The 21,187-nt window shown below is 35.8% G+C and overlaps 2 protein-coding genes and 1 long non-coding RNA gene across 5 annotated transcripts; 2 read left to right on the forward strand and 1 right to left on the reverse strand.

Annotated features, from left to right (window-relative positions):
• Positions 1–242: 242 nt before the first annotated feature.
• On the reverse strand, positions 243–4,140 carry LOC101890141 (enoyl-CoA hydratase domain-containing protein 3, mitochondrial). Of its 3 annotated transcripts, none has more exons than XM_059124921.1 (4): positions 4,009–4,140; positions 941–1,413; positions 583–871; positions 243–524 (listed from the first exon to the last, which is right to left on the reverse strand). In XM_059124921.1, the coding sequence occupies exons 2-4, from the start codon at positions 1,360–1,362 to the stop codon at positions 435–437; spliced, it is 801 nt and encodes a 266-aa protein (XP_058980904.1). In that variant the 5' UTR covers positions 1,363–1,413; positions 4,009–4,140; the 3' UTR covers positions 243–434. The 3 variants fall into 3 exon arrangements, with proteins under 3 accessions (XP_058980904.1, XP_005182492.3, XP_058980903.1); XM_005182435.4 differs by lacking the exon at positions 4,009–4,140 and adding an exon at positions 1,616–1,786; XM_059124920.1 differs by lacking the exon at positions 4,009–4,140 and adding an exon at positions 1,479–1,586.
• On the forward strand, positions 1,722–2,287 carry LOC131803558 (uncharacterized). The gene is made up of 2 exons (XR_009342649.1): positions 1,722–1,855; positions 1,971–2,287. It is a non-coding gene; the product is annotated as an uncharacterized LOC131803558 (long non-coding RNA).
• Positions 4,079–16,857, forward strand: LOC101889978 (sphingosine-1-phosphate lyase). Its single transcript, XM_005182434.4, has 8 exons — positions 4,079–4,219; positions 4,429–4,729; positions 14,232–14,656; positions 14,737–14,973; positions 15,044–15,253; positions 15,319–15,557; positions 15,631–15,777; positions 16,425–16,857. The coding sequence occupies exons 2-8, from the start codon at positions 4,555–4,557 to the stop codon at positions 16,648–16,650; spliced, it is 1,659 nt and encodes a 552-aa protein (XP_005182491.2). The 5' UTR covers positions 4,079–4,219; positions 4,429–4,554; the 3' UTR covers positions 16,651–16,857.
• Positions 16,858–21,187: the final 4,330 nt, after the last annotated feature.

Here is a 21,187-nt window from a genome sequence, read left to right on the forward strand (position 1 = left end):
AAGAGCTAATGAATATGGCCACATAGCTATTAAATATACATATAATATTTTTAATATAAAAGTGCTGTTCCAGAACCTGCGAAAATGTAAAGTTTTTATAATGGTAACTGATTTTTCATTTAAGATATAAAAAAAAAAATGCAAAACAAGTAAATTCATACAGGTGCTGGAACAAAGCAACAATAAATCAGAATGCAGCAATATTATGAGTCTATATATAACAATCAATCCAAAAATGTATATATGTGTGTCTTTTTTTCAGAAAAAATGTCTTTATTGAAAATACACCATTTTCAAATGTAGTTTATATAAAAATATAGTATTATTGGCCAAAATTACCAACTTAAATGCAATAATCTCCGTAACCATAATTAAAAGAATAACAAAGTCTCATAGATAAGTTTCTATAAAATTATGCAGCAAATGTTACATATTTACAGGTGAGACCACACAGGTTTACGTTTTTCCATGAAACTACGGAGGCCTTCTTTCGAATCATTTAATTTAAGATTTTCAGTCATTTTCTACAAAAACGAAAGCACATCAATATTTTTTTAAACTGAAATTATCAATATTTCTTACCTTGGCACCTTGTTTATAAGCCTCGTCCAGAGTCAGTTCCAATTGTTGATAGAAAAACTCTTTGCCCAATGCCAATACTGAGCGGCTTTTGTGTTTAATGGCATCGACAATTTTCACTATTTCAGCATCCAATTCTTCGTTGGGCACCACACGACTAACCATGCCCTGTACATAAGCTTCTCTGGCACTAATGGGATGACCTGTCATTAACATATCCAAACATTTAGAATGTGACATTACACGGGTCATGGCAACGGCTGGAGTGGAGGCAAAGACACCAAAGTTTGCACTAATAGGTTACCACAACAGTGAAAATTTGGAGATAAAACATTACACGTCATCATTATCGTTTGCTTACCTTGGTGTTATGAATGAGCTTTTCTCGGAGCAAACAATAATATCACAGGAGGCTACTAATTGGACACCTCCAGCCGCTACAACGCCATTAACTTTGGCCAATACTGGAACAGGTGCTTTCCGTATATTGTAAATAATTTCTGTTAATTTTTCGAAAACAGCTCTTTGCTGCTCTTCGCTTCTTTCGGGCACTAGTTCCTTAAGATCATGACCAGATGACCAAATTGGACCTGTTGAAGAAATTATAATACAACGCAGATTTGTATCCTCCCATGTCTGTTTGAGGGCATTAAGGATCTCGTTCATCATGCCAAGGGACAAGGCATTACGGGTCTTGGGTTCGTTGAGACAAATTTCACGTACCCCATTTGCTTCGGAAATTTGACAAAATTGTCGAGTTGTTGCAGACGTGGTGGTGGACATTGTTGCATTTAAGGCACATGCATTCTGAGTTATTGCACTTAACACTGGAATCTGAAAAAAACAACAAAAACACATAAATATTTTCTAAATAATTTCGTTCTGATACTAAACAAAACTTCTCTGAGGGCCAGAGCAGGGACAGCATTTGTTTTCATTTCTTTTTGTTTTGCCTTTTTTCAAGGCCACAGTTATATCACACAGATTTTTGCGCAGAGTCCTTGCTGAACCAATATATTTTTTTCAAATTAATTACTTTATTCCATAAAAACAGGTGACGCAGCATTTTTTATCCAGTGTTTAAAGTCTTATCACTTTAATTGAAAATATGAATATGTAAATATTGCTGTGAACATTTCTTCAACAGGTAGATAGATTAGTTTGTAGTTGGACAGAAGTGAGAGTGAGTGTGAGAGCGAGAGAGGTGCGAAGAGACCTCTTCTAGTTGAAAAACAACATTTTCAGAACTTGCAACATTTATTGGAAATAAAATATGGTATGAATTAAACATTTTAGTCCGATGTATTATATTTATTAATAAATTGTGTACATATTTACTGTTTTCTTTGTCAAAGTTTTTCATCACACTCTGTAACATCTTGCCATTACAGTACTCCAGCACAACAAAGAACAGATGATCTCACAACAGTGGGGAGATTAACTAATTAAAAGCGTATGCTTCGCAGTTTTAGACACGAGTGGAATTTTTTAATTTATATATTCAGAAAGTGCGGCTAAATCAAATTTAATTCTTTATATTTTACTATCATCAACAATTATTCGCATTAGAAACTAATTGCGATAGTAAAGCATTGAAAATGGTCAAAAGCAAAAGAACTAGACAATAAGCGAGGTAGTCACATGATACAATCATAAAAATGTGAGACAAATTAAATAAAAAATCATCCAGTCTTTTTACTTCGAAGAATATTCTATAGAACTGTTGTTGAATTTTTTATTCTTGGACAAGAAAAGGAAAACACAATACAAACTCATAAGAGCGTTACCTAAAATTAGGCGTACTCCGACGAAGTATTTCACCATAGACAAATAAATTTATAGACTAAAAAGTTTTAAAATTTCCCCTTCCGGCAGATGTCAATATTGTTGATCTTGGGCCAGTCAAGTCACTCAGGGCTAGTGAAGTCACTCGACTTCGAAAACAATTTATTCATATTTCTGCAATTTAAGCTTTATATTTTTATATTTCACTACATAGCTGGGTAATGCAAATGTAAACAAAGTCACTGTTTCGTTTTTATCGATAAATAATAGTATATCATAAAAATATTCAATATTTTGTATTTTGAGAGAATTGAGTGAGTCTACTGAAACTCTCTCACAGCATGAACGACATCTATTGAAGCACTTTTTTCAGAGATAACAGATGAGTCAACTTTTTAGTCTATACCAAATTTGTCTATGATTTCACCACACTAGTTAAAAAACACAACGCAAACACATAATTAATAACAATTCGTCAATTAACTCAGTAGTTTTTACACTGTTGTGATTTAACTTTGCATTTCATATTACAATTATATATTCTCACAGCAATATCACAATTATTCTAGCACGAAAACAGAAGGTAGAACAAAGCTACTTCCATGGCTCAATAAGAAAGGTTGCTCAATTTCAGAGAAACAAGAAAAATGCAACTTTGTGCTGGAGTCTTATAGTGTCAAATAGACTTTTATATATGCAACAGTTGGCTGTGCTTTCTTATATATATTTTTTTGATATTCTTATATTGGGAAAAAAGCGAAACAAGAATCGATTTTCGGGGTTGTTCCACAAGATTAAATATAAAATAGTAGTACAATGCAGTTTTATCACAAAATTGTACAATTTGTAACACCTTTCGTCGAGAATGTGCATTTATTTTGCAGCCAAATTTGAAATAATCTTAAATTATTATATTTTTTATTCAAAGCAATACACACACATACACAAAATGTGTGTATGTTTTGACAGAATAAGGGCACAAAAAGAAAAAAATTGTATTTTTGGGGTAGCTTTGTTCTACCTTCTGTAATTATGCCATGGCTCCTGGTAAGAGAATACAGGTTGATGCATCAACGCTTGGGAACATTGATATGCCAAAAAATTTTAAATGTTTTTTCAAATATAATTAAATTTTTATGTTTTCTTATACGACGTCATTCGGAGATTATTATAATACGCGTTTTTCAACAATTTTTACAAATTTAAATAATTTTTCATTTAACATTTTCCATTCCAAAATTGGTTTGGCAGTTCATTGTCCCAGCATCGTCGATGCGCCTACCTTTAAAAAAAAAAAATGATTCCAAATTTAGATGCAACTTAAATTCATATTTACCTCGTAAATAAACTTATATATATTGAATATATGACTGGAAGTTTTCTTTATAATCAGTATTTTTCCAACGGTATCTCATGATGGTTTTCAGTCTTTTGATTATTTTGCGATAATCAAATCACAAATTGTAAAGCAACCTTAAAAGAATGTCATGTCATAACAAGAACAGCTGTTATAGAGGCATTCAGGGTCGTTGTTACACATTAGCATTAGCTCTTTATTAAAAATTATAATTTATACAATTGTTTTTAGTTAAAAATAGAAAAAAACTCTCTTAAAGCATACACAGAGTAAAGATTAATATTTACCAATTTGTTGATTATCCTCCTTGCAAATAAGAGATTAAAACCCAAAGACTAAATGCTTTCTATTATTTTCAACATACAATAAACGGAGACTTTCAATAACGACCCCTAGTAAAATGAATAAACAATAATTAATGAAGGCGAAAGTTGTAACGAAATATACAAAATAATCACTGATATGATAGGGAATAATCCCCACAACCTTTTGTTTTATGTAAGGATATTAACTGAAAAAGTTGATTACAATAATCGGTCAATAGAAATTTTCATTTTCTTTCAAAGTCTGTTGTTTAGTTTTATCAGTTTCATTGATAAGAAACGTAATCTGAAAGCAAGCCAGATTACAAAGTGACATACAAACAGACCTACAGTGCGTTGAATATTAACCCCTTTCAATATTTTCGTATTTAATTATCGTTTCAGTTGTTTTCCTTCCATCACGGTGTTCAGTGCAGCGATATTTGAGTGTGTGTCAAACATTGTCGACAATTTTCGTGATTTTTTCCAGTTCATTTGTACCTGAGACACAAATATAGCATTTAAACGAAAATGAAACCTTTCGCGGTTGGCGGTGCTGGCGGTGGCAGCTTGGAATGTAGTAAACTTATTACGGAAAATATCAATCGCTTATTTGCCAATCGTGAACCTTGGCAAGTTGCCACAATAACAACCACAGCTGTACTCAGTTCGGTATGGCTGTGGAGTTTTATTAATCAGGATGAAAGTAAGTTATTATGTTTTTTTTGGTTTTCCGCTTGACAGGTTTAGAGAAAATGCAATGGGAACTCAATTTATCGCCAATGATAATCCTTAAAAATTTAGTTTGTAATAGAAATGACAAATGTATTTTTTACTCTTAGTGTTGCGTTGTAGAACTTATTTATGAATAATGTTATCGGGGGCTATCCTGCTAACACTCTTTTTTTGGATTTATAAATGACTATCTTAGCTGTAAAAGTGAAAAATATTTTTTATATTACGATTAGCTCAGTGACCGTTATTATACTCTCCACAATAGTATGGAGGGTATATTAAGTTTGTCATTCCGTTTGTAACACTTCGAAATATACATCTTAGACCCCACACAGTGTATATATTCTTGATCAGCGATTTATTGATGTCCGTCCGTTTATCCGTCTGTGGAAATCACTCTAGCTTCCAAACGAAATGAAGTAGATTGATAAAACTTTTAAAAATAAATCAATAAATGGATTTTTAATAAGGTTTTACAAAAGGCTATATATATTCGTGAACGGTGTCAAATTCTAAGTCGGCTGCATGATGCCGCCCATATTATTTAACGTAGAACTTTGCCATTTGGCATGATAGTTTGCATTGTGTCTGGGATGGTGAGAGGATGTGAAGTTACAATTGAGGTTGTAACTATCTCACTGGTCCATCATCTTTGGTCCATTGTGGTCATCCTGCGTGAGAAAGAAAAGAGGGAATACAATTAAAAACGGTTAAGAGAAGTAGATGGAATGGATAAAAGCGCCGAAAAGAGTTGTGTTTTAATCCGGCGCCAGAGCCAATGGCTTTTTCATTTCGTTGACAAAGTACCCAGCAAAACTGGCGAGTAGTGTGCAGATTTCTCAGGACTGCATCGGCATTGATTGTAGAAGATTCAACAGCTGCAAGGGCCCCTTAATTGTCCACATAAAAAGTTATTTCATTCTCCATAGTATTAATCAATTCTGTCGCTTTCATGATCGCAAAGATCACTGCCTGATATCTATCCAACTTGTGGGATTAAGTCACTCCTACTTGCTCACAGGAGACTCCGGTCCCCTTGTCTTATTCAATATTTGATATCGGCAGATCGATTAGAAGTCTTATCACACTTTGTGCAGCCGGGGACTGTATACTAAGTTTGACTGCAGCCGTGTTTAGCATTACATTTAAGGCTGTTTGAGGTGTACTTTTTGATGCGTATGTGATTAGAATTGAATCTAGTCGCTGTACACTTGACTAATTCCATAAGAAAGGATGGGCCATACTACAGCTTTATTCATTCATTGTATGTTAGCGGGAGAGAATCCCCAGTTCTTTCCTATTGAATTCTTGCAGGAGTAGAGTGCAATAAAGCGTTTATTAACCCATTCCGCAACTTTTTTGTTCCATCTTAGTTGTCAGTGAACAGAAGAGAGGTTTAAGGACACTTCTTCCACTCCTGTTAGAATGAATTGATCTGTCTTGCATTTAAGTGTGAACAGTACCAACTCTGCCATTGTTGGGTTGTCCTCTAAGCCGTTATTGCTTACCCATAGTGGTAGCTTCAGAGTGCACACTGCATAAGCTCTGATATAGTGGACAGGAATTTCCCCTTAATTAACAGCACAACGTCATTAGCATAAGCAACAACTTTTGTGCCTGTTTTTCCAAGGTCCCATAGCATATTATTTACCACGAGAAGCCACAGCAGCAGCGATAAAACTCTTCGCGATGCCCCTCAGGTTACTGTTTTCCCAATGAATACCTCAGAAGTGCTGGCATTTGTGAATCTACTGCTGAACATTGTATCAATTGACCTTTTATGTTCGTCAAGGTTTTAAATCCAAATTTCGTGAATCAAAAAAAGCGGCCCCAAAAGTCGACGTTTACTCTCATGGTCCCCAATCAAATGTTTTGGTGGTATTGTTTACAGAGTCATCATAATTAATTTCTTCCGTGAGTTCTATAGTGTCACGTTTTACATCCCGGACTCGAGAAGTCAATTTAAAAATGGCAGGCAATTTTTCATACTAGCCGAAGAGATTTTTCCTTGATTTCCTTAATTTTTTTTCTCGAACGCAGAGTGATATCTATAAATACAGGGTGAGATAAAAAAAAACTGCAACCAACTTCAGACTGCTGTCATTTATAAGCCACTCGTCCGACAGCTGTTAAAATTTGTTCAGTGACAGCTCATTGTATTGTTTACAAGTGTACAAAAGCATTTTGGTGAGAATCTTCCAGAAAAAAATTAGTCGTGATGGAATTCAAGCGGAAGTGGAAAACCACAAGTGGCTATCGTTAGAGCACTCCAGCATTTAAATGTGAATAAATCTTTTGTGTGCCGTACCATCGCTCGTTACCATGACACTGGCAGCGTAGCCCGACGTCAAGGAAGTGGACGGAAGAAAACAGCACCATTAACAGAAAAATAGCTTGTGAGCTGAACATATCGCAATATTCCATTCGGAAATTATTGAAAAATGAGCTCGGGGTAAAGCCATTGAAATTCCAAAAAGTGCAAGAACTTACACCGCAACGGGAAAAAATAGACTCAAAAGAGCTTAAAAGTTGCTTCGCTTGGCTGAAAGTGGTGAACTGTCTAATTTGGGTTTCTCCAATGAGAAACATTCGTTGTCCAGTAGTTTGTAAACAAACAAAATGATCGAGTTTACTTGCCAATGAGGTCAGCTGAAAATGTACACCTTCGGTTGGCCACTAGAACACAAGCGCCGGCCATAGTGATGGTGCACTAAAAAATACCAAAGTGTCGATCCGGCCGTTTGAAGTCCATAATTCGTGCCAAAGGTGACCCATTCGAACAAATCTAAACTTGTGCTAAAATTTGATGCTATTTCCAACATTTTTTACTTTCATTCAATAAAATTAAAAAAAAAAATAAAAGTAAAAAAAATGGCGTTAGGCTTTGTTGTTGTGTTTTTATCTCACCTTGTATATCAAAATTGTTTTGTTATTAGTTTTTTTATTTGTTACAAATTGCTTTTTGAAACCACTTTAATACAAAGATATACTTAAACACACTCTTTGTGATTCATTAGCATATTCGTGTTATTATTTTTTACACTTCAGAGGTCAATAAGCTTTCAAATGTGTTGAACAACAATTCTAAAATGTTAGCAATTCTGGCCAGAATGTGTGTTGACTTCGAGACAAGAGGTTTTTGTAATAAACTCCTGCTTTTTTTCGAGCATCAAAGTGTGTTTTCCAATACACATTGAAGCTATGATAAGGAATAATATTGAAATGTACAAGTCTTTGTTGTGGAACAAAAGAATAAAGTCAGCGCCATTATTTTAGATAAAGTTTATCGAAATGCGGTAGCTGGAGAAATAATGAAATTTTATCTTTATGAAATAAAGGCGATAGTCGGAATATTAAATACAGGGTGAGATAAAAAAATGCAATAAAGTCAAAAGCCATATTTTTTACATTTTTTTAAATTTTATTGAATGGAAGCAAAAAAATTCGGAAATAGCATCAAATTTTAGAATAAGTTTAGATTTGTTCGAATTGGTCAACTTTGGCACGAATTGTAGACTTCAAACGGCCATAAATCGTCACACGCTGCCCGAATGTTGCTTTGCGGTATTTTTGCCCATTCCCGGCGAAGCGCTTGCTTGAGGTGATCGACACTTTGATATTTTTTAGTGCCCACCTTGCTTTCCAAAATACTCCAGACATAGTCCAATGGATTGGTAACCGGAGATTTTGGTGGTCATTGTGCGCTGGAAATGTAGCGAGGACCCTCATTTTGTAACCATTCTTGGGTGGCGCGTGCTGAGTCCTGTTGGAATGTCCAAGGTCTGCGGCCAAAATGTTTGCGTGGCCAAGGCTTTAATACACCCTCCAGAATATTTTCGCGATAATATTCGGCATTTATTCTGAGTGGAGTGCGACCATCGGCTGTTATGGCGGCCCACACCACCACCATGGCGGGCGCTTGAGTTCTGGGGGCCAACCGAAGGTGCACATTTTCAGCTGACCTCTTTGGCAAGTAAACACGATCATTTTGTTTGTTTCAAACTGCTGGAGAAAAACAAATTCATCAATTCACCACTTTCGGCCAAGCGAAGCAACTCTTTAGCTCTTTTGAGTCTATTTTCTTTCTGTTGCAGTGTAAGTTCTTGCACTTTTTGGAATTTCAATGGCTTTACCCCGAGCTCATTTTTCAATATTTGCCGAATGGAATATTGCGATATGTTCAGCTCACGAGCTATTTTCGGCCACCGCGACGATCAAGGCGCTTCTTTACTTTTCGAACCATTTCTGCTGATGTTGCTGTTTTCTTCCGTCTACTTCTTTGACGTCGGGCTACGCTACCAGTATCACGGTAACGAGCGATGGTACGAGACACAAAAGATTTATTCACATTTAAATGCTGGAGTAGAGCACTCCAGCATTTAAATGTGAATAAATCTTTTGTGTCTCGTGGCTTTCCAGCCAAATATAAAGAAATCACACTATCACGCTTGAATTCCATCACGAACAACTTTTTTTCTGGAAAATTCTCACCAAAATGCTTTTGTATGCTTGCAAACAATAGGTGTGTCTGGTTACCCTAAAATTTGTTACAAATTGTTACTGGAAGTCGTCTGTTAACCCGAAAGTTCTGCAAAAGAGAGCGGTCGGAGAGAGAAATTTTAACAGTTCTTTCAGTGAGAGTTTGCAAATTCTTGCTGGACAAATTTCTTCTTGCAATCTCTTGCAACTCTTCTTCTTCTCATTCATCGATATTCAATCAGATGTTTTCTATTGTTTATTTATTTCTTTTTGTGATTTAAATTTGAAAATATTGTTTTGGAATTAGCAAGACTAATTGTTTTTGGAGAACAACTTTACAAAATGTAAGAAAAATAAATATTAATATGTAATAAGAAAATAAAAGACTATTTCCAACATTTTTAGACAAATGCCATTAGCAACAGGTTTAAAGGATTCCGCGGAACACATTATATTTTTATTTTATTGTCAATCTCCTTTTTATTTATAAAACTTGTAAAATTGGTGGTGGTTCCTTTCGTTTAATTCTTTTAATGGGGACAAATTGGTTTGTTTTGACAAATCAGCTGATTAGTTGCAAGCTTCTGCAAGAATACCGTCTGTTTACTTTTCGTAATTTCCTTGCAAAAGAGAGTAAAACTACCTTACTCTCTCAGAAAGATGTTGCTGGACAATTCCTGCAGGAAAAGTAACCAGACACACCTAATATAATGAGCTGTCACTGGAATAATTTTTTTTTAACAGCTGTCGGACGAGTGGCTTCAAAATGACAACAGTCTGAAGTTGTTTGCAGTTTTTTCATCTCACCCTGTATATAAAATGAAAAAATATTTTAGCTTTTTGATGAAATTTCAGGTGGAAATAAACAAATGAAACCTTGGCAATTGAAATTAAATTTCCAAAAACAAATTGATGACTAATCTCTTACCAAATAATCGGTAAAATCATTTTTAAGAGAATTTCAAAAAGCTGAAAGAATTTTGGCATTTAAAAGTAATGTTTAATAACCAAGAATTCAAATATCTTAAAAGGTGCTGAATGTTGCTCAGAGAATATTTGGTCTGTTCCAGAACTACAAGAATGTAAAAAAACGATTTTCGCTTTATGAAATCGGAGAAATTGCAAAACCAGTAGATTCTTGCAGGTTCTGGAACAGAACAATTGTTTAAACCTCTACCATTATAACACCGATTGTCATTCAACGAACATTCTCTTGTGACTTTCAGAGCACGAGAAACTCTTAAAGTTTATACTTTAGCAAGAAATAAAACTATATCAATGGAAAAAAATCGTAAAAATATTAAAGCAGCTTAAGTTGCTTAGCATTGCCATATCCGATCAGCAGTTTTAGTGCTGTGAGCCATAAAATCTAATCAATCAGACTAACATGAATTGGGGTACATGCAATAGCAACAAATCTGAATAATAATCGAATGATTTATGATTCTGGCGGTGATATGAAGCCAAAAAATGAAGTCCAGTCATGTTATTTTTTTATCGAGGCGAACGGAAGAATTTCCTCATATAGTTCATACTGAGGGAAAGATAAAAGCCATTGTTGACGAAATGACATTTCAAAGGTCGCCACCATTCACCAGAATATAACAAGGAATGACGAAGTAATTTCTTTCTCTGGCAAATTGCCTCAACTTTTTAACTAAAAAAATAATATGTCTCAACCTGGGACCATATTGCATAAAAACTATAGATAATATGAAAGTTGGACAATTTAGTTTAGATAAAACAAATTTACCGATAACAATTGTCACGGGATCACCAAAAGGAAATTTTGTATACCTGTTTCCGAGTCCAAGTTTCGAATAAATGAATCATAATTACTACCAAAATAGATTTTTCCCTAACACCAGTGACTGAGAAGATAAATGCTTTCTTTTCTTATTTCTCCCTTCAAAAAATTAACTTTTTTGTTCTTTTTTTGTAAAATACTAAACCGGTATAGAAAAAAATTGCCCTAATCACACCTATCCATAGATAAGGTAATTAAAACCCCCCTATTATTATCTCTGTGGTCCGTTTTTATGAAAACTTATTTTAAGCTAAGTGAAAATACAATGACCGTTACTGATAAGAATGCCGCATAGTTTCTGAATTCTTGAAGTGCATTGAAATTAATTTAAGATTAGAAAATTTGACAACAAATTGGCAAATACCTCCAATGGCAACAGAGTGACAGAGCGAAAAGTATTCTTTATCAGTTTTTTTTCGCAGAAAATACGGCACAAAACGAGTTTGAAGAACTAAAAGAAATGTTTAACAGTTATTCCAAAGGCATTCAGAGGTAGTTACTTTGGATTCATTTTTGCGATTTTTTTTAAAGAATCTATATAATCAAATCCCTAGTTGTTTTAAACAATATTATAAGCATTGATTTCAAACTGGTCTCTGAATATTTTAGAAACACGGAAAGATCAGTGCCTCCTACCAAAATGTCTAGGAAGTCTTCAATTACACAGTTCTAAAGACAAAACAAATGACTTAACAGTCCTTCTTGCCGAGGTAGCTGTGAACCGCCAGTTAATATCTGTGAACTGCGTTATATACCAGGTATAAGCCCACTGTTTGTAGACGGTAACCAGTGGATCTTAATGTCCACCACGACGTGTTGCATTCTGTTCTTGGTAATGACCAGAGGCTTTCAGCGATAACAGGGCAGATTGACTGCTTCACATTATGCACCGTAAACGAGCCCCCACCGTGGAAATTGCGCCACAGATCGCCATACATAGTGCCACCCCGTCTGACTTAGGTTAGGTTAAAGGATGCGTGGTTGTTTAGAACACAACCACTCCACTCGGTGACTTGCTGGCCCCTTGTGTTCATCCTATTTGGAGAAGAAGTTTAAGGTAGAGTAAGGGGAAAATAAGAAAATATAGCAGAAGGGAAAGTTAGAAGAATGAAAGGAGGAAACGAATAGTGTGAAAGTGTATCCACGTTCTGATCAGCGTGCTGTCTTTAGCCATTTTAATCTTCTGGCTAATTGAAGCACAAATGCTAACACGAGGAAAAGTTGGATACCCAGTAGCCTCTGTCTGACTCCATAGAGAGGTGGACAGTGACAGAGCAAGTTCTCCACCGTCTCAGTTTCCTCCTCGTCCTGACAGAGCCTGCAGTATTCGGTGTCGTCGCACTCTCCCATTTGGAAGTCATGGTCCTCACGTTGCAGTGACCTGTAATTAGGCCCACCATAAACTTTAGGTCCAATTTCGTCAAGGAGATGAGTGACGTTTATCTCCGTTCGGATATGCTACAATGACCAGGGACCCAACAAAGTTTGAAAGACATCTTCAACTTTTCCAAAGCATCTACATTCCAGAACAGCCATAGATTTGATTTTACCATAATTAAGCTTGCACCATACTAACCCTCCCTAAGTCAGTATTGGTCGAACAACTGATTCATATAACCATTTGCTTATATGTGGCTTAAGTCCCCGACTACCCCCTATAGAGTTTCTACAAGTATAGAGTGCGATTAAACCTCTCTTTGCTCGCTCCTCGATGTTCTTTTTCCAATTTAATTTTTGATCAAGGACAGTACCGAGGTACTTAGCTTCCGTTGACAGACTTAACCTAACTTCATCCAGCATAGGTAGCGAAAAATCTGGGATATTCCGCCTTCTTGTAAAAAATTACGAGCTCAGTTATATATAGGTTCACGTCGAGTCCGTGGCATCGTGCGCATCCAGAGAGTTTTAAGAGAATTAACTGAATGAGATCTTAATAAGTTTGCAGAATTTACCCGCAATCAGCAGAACCACATCGTCAGCGTAAGCCACTACCTTTGTTTCGTCATGTTCCAGGCCCTTTAGTACATGGTTTATCGCCAGAAGCCAGAGTAATGGTGACAGAACCCCTCCTTGTGGGTACCCCTTGTAACCTATTTCCTGACAGAGCACCCCCCAATGCATGAGTTGATGATTCTGCTACTGAGCATAACATCAATCCGTTCAATTAGGAGTGGTTGTAAAGTAAATTTTGTAAGGGAACCATGAATTGCCTCAAGTGTAACATTGTTGAAGGCCCCTTTTATATTGAGAAAGGCTGCAAAAGTGAAGCACGAGTCGTTTAGGTTCTTCACCACAAAATCCACTACACAGTTCGGATCGAAGTCAAGGGTAGTAGAGATCTGATTTCAATATCTATTAGGTTCTCCAGAGTTTTCAACGTGACTTGGCAAACCGTCATTTCTCTCGGGTCAGACTATCTCCCAAAAATCGTCTCGATAACCTCTGAACGCCGCACTTTCCTTAATCATGGAAAAGCTCACTGGCCAGAATTCAGAGAGTTCACCAACCTTCGCTTCAGAGACGGACTAGCAGTCTGTGAGAAAATTAAGAATGCAAAAAGGAAAGGAGCATGGGAAAGAACATAGGGTGAGATAAAAAATGTCGAAAATAACATCAAATTTTAGAATAAGTTTAGAATTGGCCACCTTTGGCATGAAATATTGCCTTCAAACGGCAAACGAAATCGTCACACGCTTCCCGAATGTTGCTCTGCGGTATTTTGGTCCATTCCCGGCGAAGCGCTTGCTTGAGGTGTTCGACACTTTGGAATTTTTTAGTGCCAACATTGCTTTCCAAAATACTCCAGACACAATAGTCCAAGGGATTGGTATCCGGGGATTTTAGTGGCCATTGTGCGCTGGAAATAAAGCGAGGAACCTCATTTTTTAATCATTCTTGGGTGGCGCGTGCTGAGTGCGATGGTGCTGAGTCCTGTTGGAATGTCCAAGGTGTGCGGCCAAAATGTTTGCGTGGCCAAGGCTTTAATACATGGCTCTCGCACGTTTTCTGATTACTTTTCCTGTAGGAAATCTCATAATTGGTGTTCTTGTAAAAACGAAAAGTTTATTTACTCGTATGTGTGGAAAAGGAAAACTCTAATGCTTTTCTCATTTATCCTAAACCTTAAAATCGTTTAATTCGTTTAAATTCTTTTTTTTTTTAATTCTTTCTTTTGTTCCCTTTCCAGGCATTTATACCCGCGGCAAAAGGCAATTCTTTCGTTATTTGAAAAAAGTTCCTGCCGTTCGACGTAAAATCGAATCGGAATTATCAAAAGCCAATCAAGATTTTAAGGGTGAAATAGCCAAGTTAACCGGAACCCTGGAGTATTGTTTGCAATTGCCCGAAAATGGTTTGAGCAAAGAAGAAATCTTAGAACTAATGGATGAGCATTTAAAATTGGGTCACTACGATTGGCGTGATGGCCGCGTCTCCGGGGCTGTCTATGGTTACAAAGAAGATTTGGCTGAACTTGTGACTCAGGTCTATGGCAAAGCATCCTATACGAATCCCCTGCATCCGGATATTTTCCCCGGTGTATGTAAAATGGAAGCTGAAGTTGTGAAAATGGCATTGGCTCTATTCCAGGGTGATGAGAAATGCTGTGGCACTGTAAGTATTAACAATTAACAAACAAACAATTAATATTATATTAATTTAATATATTATTCATTGATGTTTCCCTGTTCTAGATGACCACTGGAGGCACGGAATCCATTGTGATGGCCTGCAAGGCATATCGTGATTACGCCCGTGAGCATAAGGGTATTACCCAACCTAATATGGTTGTACCTAAAACAATCCATGCTGCCTTTGATAAGGCCGGACAATATTTCAATATTCATGTAAATTATGTGGATGTTGATCCCAAGACCTTGGAAGTTGACATGAAGGCCTTCAAGAAGGCCATTAATAAAAATACAATTATGGTACGTTTACGATTTGCTTTAGCAATGCATTTCTATGTCTCTTTTTGATGGTCCATTGTATTTTGTTTAGCTCGCTGGATCAGCCCCCAATTTTCCCTATGGCACCATGGATGACATTGAGGCCATTGCCGAGTTGGGTTTGAAATATGACATTCCAGTACATGTTGATGCTTGTCTGGGTAGTTTTGTGGTTGCCTTGGCCCGCACAGCTGGCTATAGGGTTAAGCCATTTAATTTCTCCGTCAAAGGTGTTACCAGTATCTCGGCGGACACACACAAAGTATGGCGAATTTTTGCAGAAACTAAATAATCAAAATTTATGAAAACACATTCCATTCTCTTTAGTACGGCTTTGCTCCCAAGGGCTCATCATTAGTATTATATTCTGATGTTAAATACCTGAATCATCAATACACCGTTACCACAGATTGGCCCGGCGGTGTTTATGGCTCACCCACCGTAAATGGTTCCAGAGCTGGTGGTATTATTGCCGCCTGTTGGGCAACAATGATGAATTTCGGTTTCAATGGCTATTTGGAGGCTACCAAACGTATCTTGGATACATCACGTTATGTGGAAACAGCGTAAGTAAAGCAAAATAGCTGAATAAATATTTAGTTACCTTCCTCTTAAAATATATTCTCTTTCCTTTTTTAGTCTACGTAAAGTTGATGGCATTTTCATTTTCGGCAAACCCGCTACCTCTGTTGTTGCCATGGGCTCAAATGTATTTGATATCTTCCGTTTGTCGGATGCTTTGTGCAAAAAGGGTTGGAATTTAAATACACTGCAATTTCCTTCAGGGTAAGATATACATTGGGAGATTAATACTATATTTAAGGAAATACTACTAAACATAGATGAGAGAGACTTTCGCCTGTTAAACATGGATTTTTTAGAAACTCATTTGACGGCCTATTACTGCAATGAACAAGGATTAAAAAACATGTTTAGGGCGCTAGTCACTGCTGCAGACGTGAAAATATTTTTTATAGATGCTATCACTCCAATAGAAGTGAATATTTGAATAAATGTTTTTGAGGTACAAAAGGACGCGCGGTCGCCCTATGGTAACCGCTCCACTCGGAGGCCTGCTGGTCCATTGTATTCCTCCTTAATTTGGAAGAGGGAAAAGAATTATAACAACGATTTAAAGGGAATTTCTATCGTATGTCTATCTATATCTATAAATTATCGGATGAATAAATTTGGATCAATTGTTTTATTACTCTCAGGCTAAAAATTTGCAAAAGAACATTATTTATTCGTTTTTGATTCTTAAAAACTATTTTTCGAGAATTTCAATTTTCCGCAAATCTCATTTTTTAATGTTTACCGATTTTTTTAAGATTTGACATTCCCAATATAATCTAAAAGGCCCACTTTGTTTTTAGTTATAAGAAATTATTTATTTCACCCTAATAAACATTTGCTTTCCCAAATCTTTCCAGTATTCACATCTGCATTACCGATATGCATACAGCACCTGGTGTTGCAGATCGTTTCATTGCCGACGTGCGCGAAGCTGTTGCCGAAATTATGAAAGATCCCGGTCAGCCAGTTTCCGGCAAAATGGCATTATATGGTATGGCCCAAGCTATTCCCGATCGTTCGATTGTTGGCGAAGTTACACGTTGCTATATCAACAGCATGTATTCCATTCCCTCAAAGAAATGATGGCGACAAAACATTGTGACATTGTGATCAATTAACATATGGTCATTCATAGGAAAAGCAAAGGAACACAAACATATATTTTTTTATAAAAGAAAATTATTAGTTTATTTTCTGTTATTTACTACTTAAATGTATTTAAGTGTTTATTATTTTTGTATTTTGAGAAGATTGTTAAATAAATATACGATATATTTTTCTAAAATATAATATATATATATATATATATATATATATATATATATATATATATATATATATATATATATATATATATATATATATATATATATATATATATATATATATATATATATATATATATATATATAAAGCGATGGGAGAGGTTTTTTTGTATCAGCGTATTTCTGGTAATCAGGTTTTAAATTCAGGTTTAAAACATCAACTTTCAAAGGCTGTATCGACATATTTCGATCGAAACGAAGGTCTGTGTGATTACCAAATTTTGGTAGAATCAACTGGTGTTCAACTATAGAGTTTGATATTCAGACTTTTTCGTTGACATATTAAAATTTAGTTCGATAACGACCGAGTGAATTTAGCCCTAGGATTAGGTTGGGTATGTTTGGCAAGGCATTAATAAATATGTAGCGCAGTTTGTGATCTTGTATCACACGCTGGGCAGATGTTTTCCACATCTTCATCAAATAGCCACCAATACGAATTGAGAATAGGGTTGGACTACGGACCGACATATAAGCTTTGCTCTGTTTTAACCGCTACTGACATCGGTTTGAATACCGAATATATCATCACAGACGGACATATCGCGTCATTAGAGGTTAAAAAGTCTCAACTGCTGCCGACTATTACCTCGAGAAGACCTCGTTTCTACTTTTTAATTTATCGCAGATAGCTGTGGCTTGCGCGTACTACCTAAACATGCTGTTAACTTTGTCCCATACAATCTTGTCCATTGACTTGGTGCCAGATATTTCCATATACCTTACGTGAAAGAAGGCAATAAGATCGCCATAGGTAACGATCAACATGCCGTCTGGAGAATAAACAGTTCTGAAGATAGCAAACCACCTTGGGGAACTCCCTATTTCATTCTACAGGTTTCTTTCGGGAGTCTGCGTACGTCTGGCGTCCACGCGTGTAGTCAAACGTTTCAAACTTATCAGAAGAATTGCACTTGAATTGACGTCCCCAAACAGCATTGCGTGATTGACTTTGTCAATGGTATTTAATATGCCTACCAGAATTTTTCTATTGCAGGACGTGGCCTGGTTCTTTGACTTGCCTTTGCTGGCATTCTTGCCTGGCTTCGGCCGTGGGACCACTCGAACTATTTTTCATTCACTGACTGTGGGGTTGGATCGACGGAGCTGAACACACTAATAGTTCCGCTGCCTTTGATAGGAGATAATAAACAAAGCGAGTAGCTGCAACTCGGTCTATTTCAGCTTTCCGTATATCAAAAGAGTTGGACAGTTTGCTGAAGCGACGTTTCGTAAACTCTCTGAATACTAGGAGGTGAGCTTTACCATTGTTGTGGAAATTATGGGACATGCTTATGGAGACGATCCAGGAGCAAGGCTAAGTCTGGCGAATTGTAACACTCTTCTCTTAGTCGGGTGGGAGCATCCTTATTTGCAATACAGAATGTGGAGCGATTAAGTTGCTCTATCAACGAGGCTAAACTTCGGTCATTAAATTACAAAGTTGTGGTGGGAAAAGAACTTCCCAAACAACGGGTAGTTATTACCTTTCAAAAGCAGCTTCATGTTTGCCAAATAACGCTCTTCATAGCTATTTACCAAGTACCCGTCACTAGAGACTAGGTCAAACGAGATATATTTGTACAGAATGGTACAACAGGGACAGTAATCCTCAATGCGTTGTAACCAAAACAAAATTGTATGCTGCAGTTTTCATTGGGCTTGGTTTCCTGCATCACTGCGATCACAATATTCCTTCCATTTAAAAACGTCCACTATCACATTTAACTTACCTTCATTGCAAAAATGTTTAAATACCATTAATCCTCAATCTTACGACAATAAATATTGTGGACTTCACTTCTTCCAAAAAAGCAGTTACTACCATTTAAAGAATGACGCGTATTTTGTTGTTCCATTCAGCGTCCATTTAATTAATGCCATTGCAGCATTTCGCGTAAACATGAATGAATTCAAGTTTTGAATGAATAAAGCTTCATTGAAAACTCCCACGCCATTTGTGAATTGATTTGTAATGTGTTTTTTAAAAAGCAAGAGAAAGATAGGACGCGCGAATTGCAATAGATTCTGTGGCGATAAAAGTGGTCAAATCGACATCTACGCCAGCTAGTCATAACGCTACTGGTTTTACGTATTCTCATTGTCAGATGTAATACCCTGAGTTTTACATTGGTTTGCCATTTTTGTTAAATCCACTTTTGGCAGCGTGGAATTGAATGTGACATATTTGAAATTTTTATGCATAAATTCGTTTGCTGCAAAATAATGAGAAGTGTGTTCGCAAAAAAAAAAGATTTTAGATAAGCTGATGTGATTTTGATTTTATTTATTTATTTCTCTTTCAAGACGGGATCAATGATCTTAAATTTTATTAAACCATATTCGACTACCTCTATAGCTTTAGCATGTTTTCATAGAATCCAGTCGCAGTTGTGGGGTTCTCTAACTCATTTTTGGAATTTCCAACTAAAAACGTAAAATGGAAATGAATAAATAATAAATAATGAATAAAATAGCGATCAAAATAAAGTAGTCATTGCATTTTACTTATAGTACCATAAAAGGTTAGCTGCCAGCAAACATTTTTTTCTGAATATTGTTTTATCGTAAAATGTATAAACAGACAAATTGCATTTTTTCTAGTTGATTTGAAGTTGAACAACTTTTCTTATTGAGCCATTAGTAGGGCCATACAATTTTATCCAAAATTTGTAGAATCAATTGTCGATTAATGTCGAAAATATAAATAATTTGCGATCATCTCCAAATGCAAGAGGTTTTTCTGTATCTCCACCTATATGATTTGCTTGTCTACGATATTTGGCTATATTCGTCAACGAAATCAGCATAAAAAAGCTGAAAGTTCGCCTTTTGTGTATTTTGGGAGTTATTTTCAACGTTTCGATTGAAATATTGATATTTTTTCACACAAATGTAGTGGTCCATTCTTTTTGCTGTCCCAAACTCTAACTTCATGCGAGATTTCGTGTCCTTTGGTTTCTATTTGCGACCTTTCTCTCGACTGCAAATTCAAGAACATTTTTAGTTGTTGGTCCGTTAAATATATGGTGGAAATCTTTAAAAACAATGGACATAGCTATGGTACAATAAAAAGATTAAGTAGAGCTCCCAGCTGATTACAATTTTTTTCTAAGTGTGCCCGACTTCTGCCAATTTTGTGATATATTTTTTGTTTTGAAAAATAAAAACAAAATATTTATATTTCAATAGAAAAATAAATGATTGGAAGAAACTTAAATTGCGGGCGTACGTTAATAATATTAACCTTATTTGCCATGGAATTGAAAGATTGGACACTTTGAATCATATTTATGAGAGAACATCCAGACATTTCAGTCATATTTCGCGCTATTTGACTCATTTTAGAAATTTACAAAAAATATCAAATAAATGAAAACAACTTGTTGGATATAATTTTGAATAATTCTGACAGGAAGCGGGCATAGTCTCAGAGCTTTATTTCTGTAATTTGACGAAGCTGTTCTACCTTCTTATAGTACCATGGGCATAGCCCTTCTGAAAATATGGAAAAAATATCACAAAATACTACAAACTCTATATTAACACTTTTATTGGCATTTTTATGCGATTTTTTCAGATTTTATACTTTTATGTCAAAATCGGTCCAGCTATTCATCAGATATACACATTCTAGCTAACATCTCCTTCCTTTGTATATATTTCGCTATATATGTATACATATCTGATCGATTTACGGCCTCTACGCAACGGTCAGCAACGCAACGGCCTTTTCATCTATTTGTGATTTCGCCGGGATTAAAAATATTCGCGGTTTAATGGAAAATTTGACTTTTATTTAACACAAATGTTATGGTATATTTCACCCAATAAATATTACCCGATGAACATCCAAATTGGAAGGCTTCTGTCCAGCCCTAAGCTCTAGCCTCATGCTCACTTTCGCGTCGATTGGTCTATTTTTAATACATGTAGAGCAACTGCAAAATCAAGAAATTTTTAAATATTTTGCGATCATCTCCAAAAGGAATAGGCTTCTATTCTGACCATAACACGACCTTTGTTTTCAATTTCGTCAGAATCGGGCCATGATTGCCACCTGTAGGGTGATTACAAATTAACATTGACAGACCCATGATAAAATAACTATAAGGTAGAACAGATTGATTACATTTAAAATTTAATTCAACAGAATTTGAGCATTTTCAAAATTATTTTGAATATTTTTACCAAATTTTATTCAGAGGATTTCAATAACCCACCTAGAAAATTATTATTAAAAGTATCTCGCACAATTTTCAACCTCTTGGTTCATAAGGAAAATTAACAATTCG

Source organism: Musca domestica, unplaced genomic scaffold (genome assembly GCF_030504385.1).
Source record: "Musca domestica strain aabys unplaced genomic scaffold, Musca_domestica.polishedcontigs.V.1.1 31, whole genome shotgun sequence".
NCBI lineage: Eukaryota > Metazoa > Arthropoda > Insecta > Diptera > Muscidae > Musca > Musca domestica.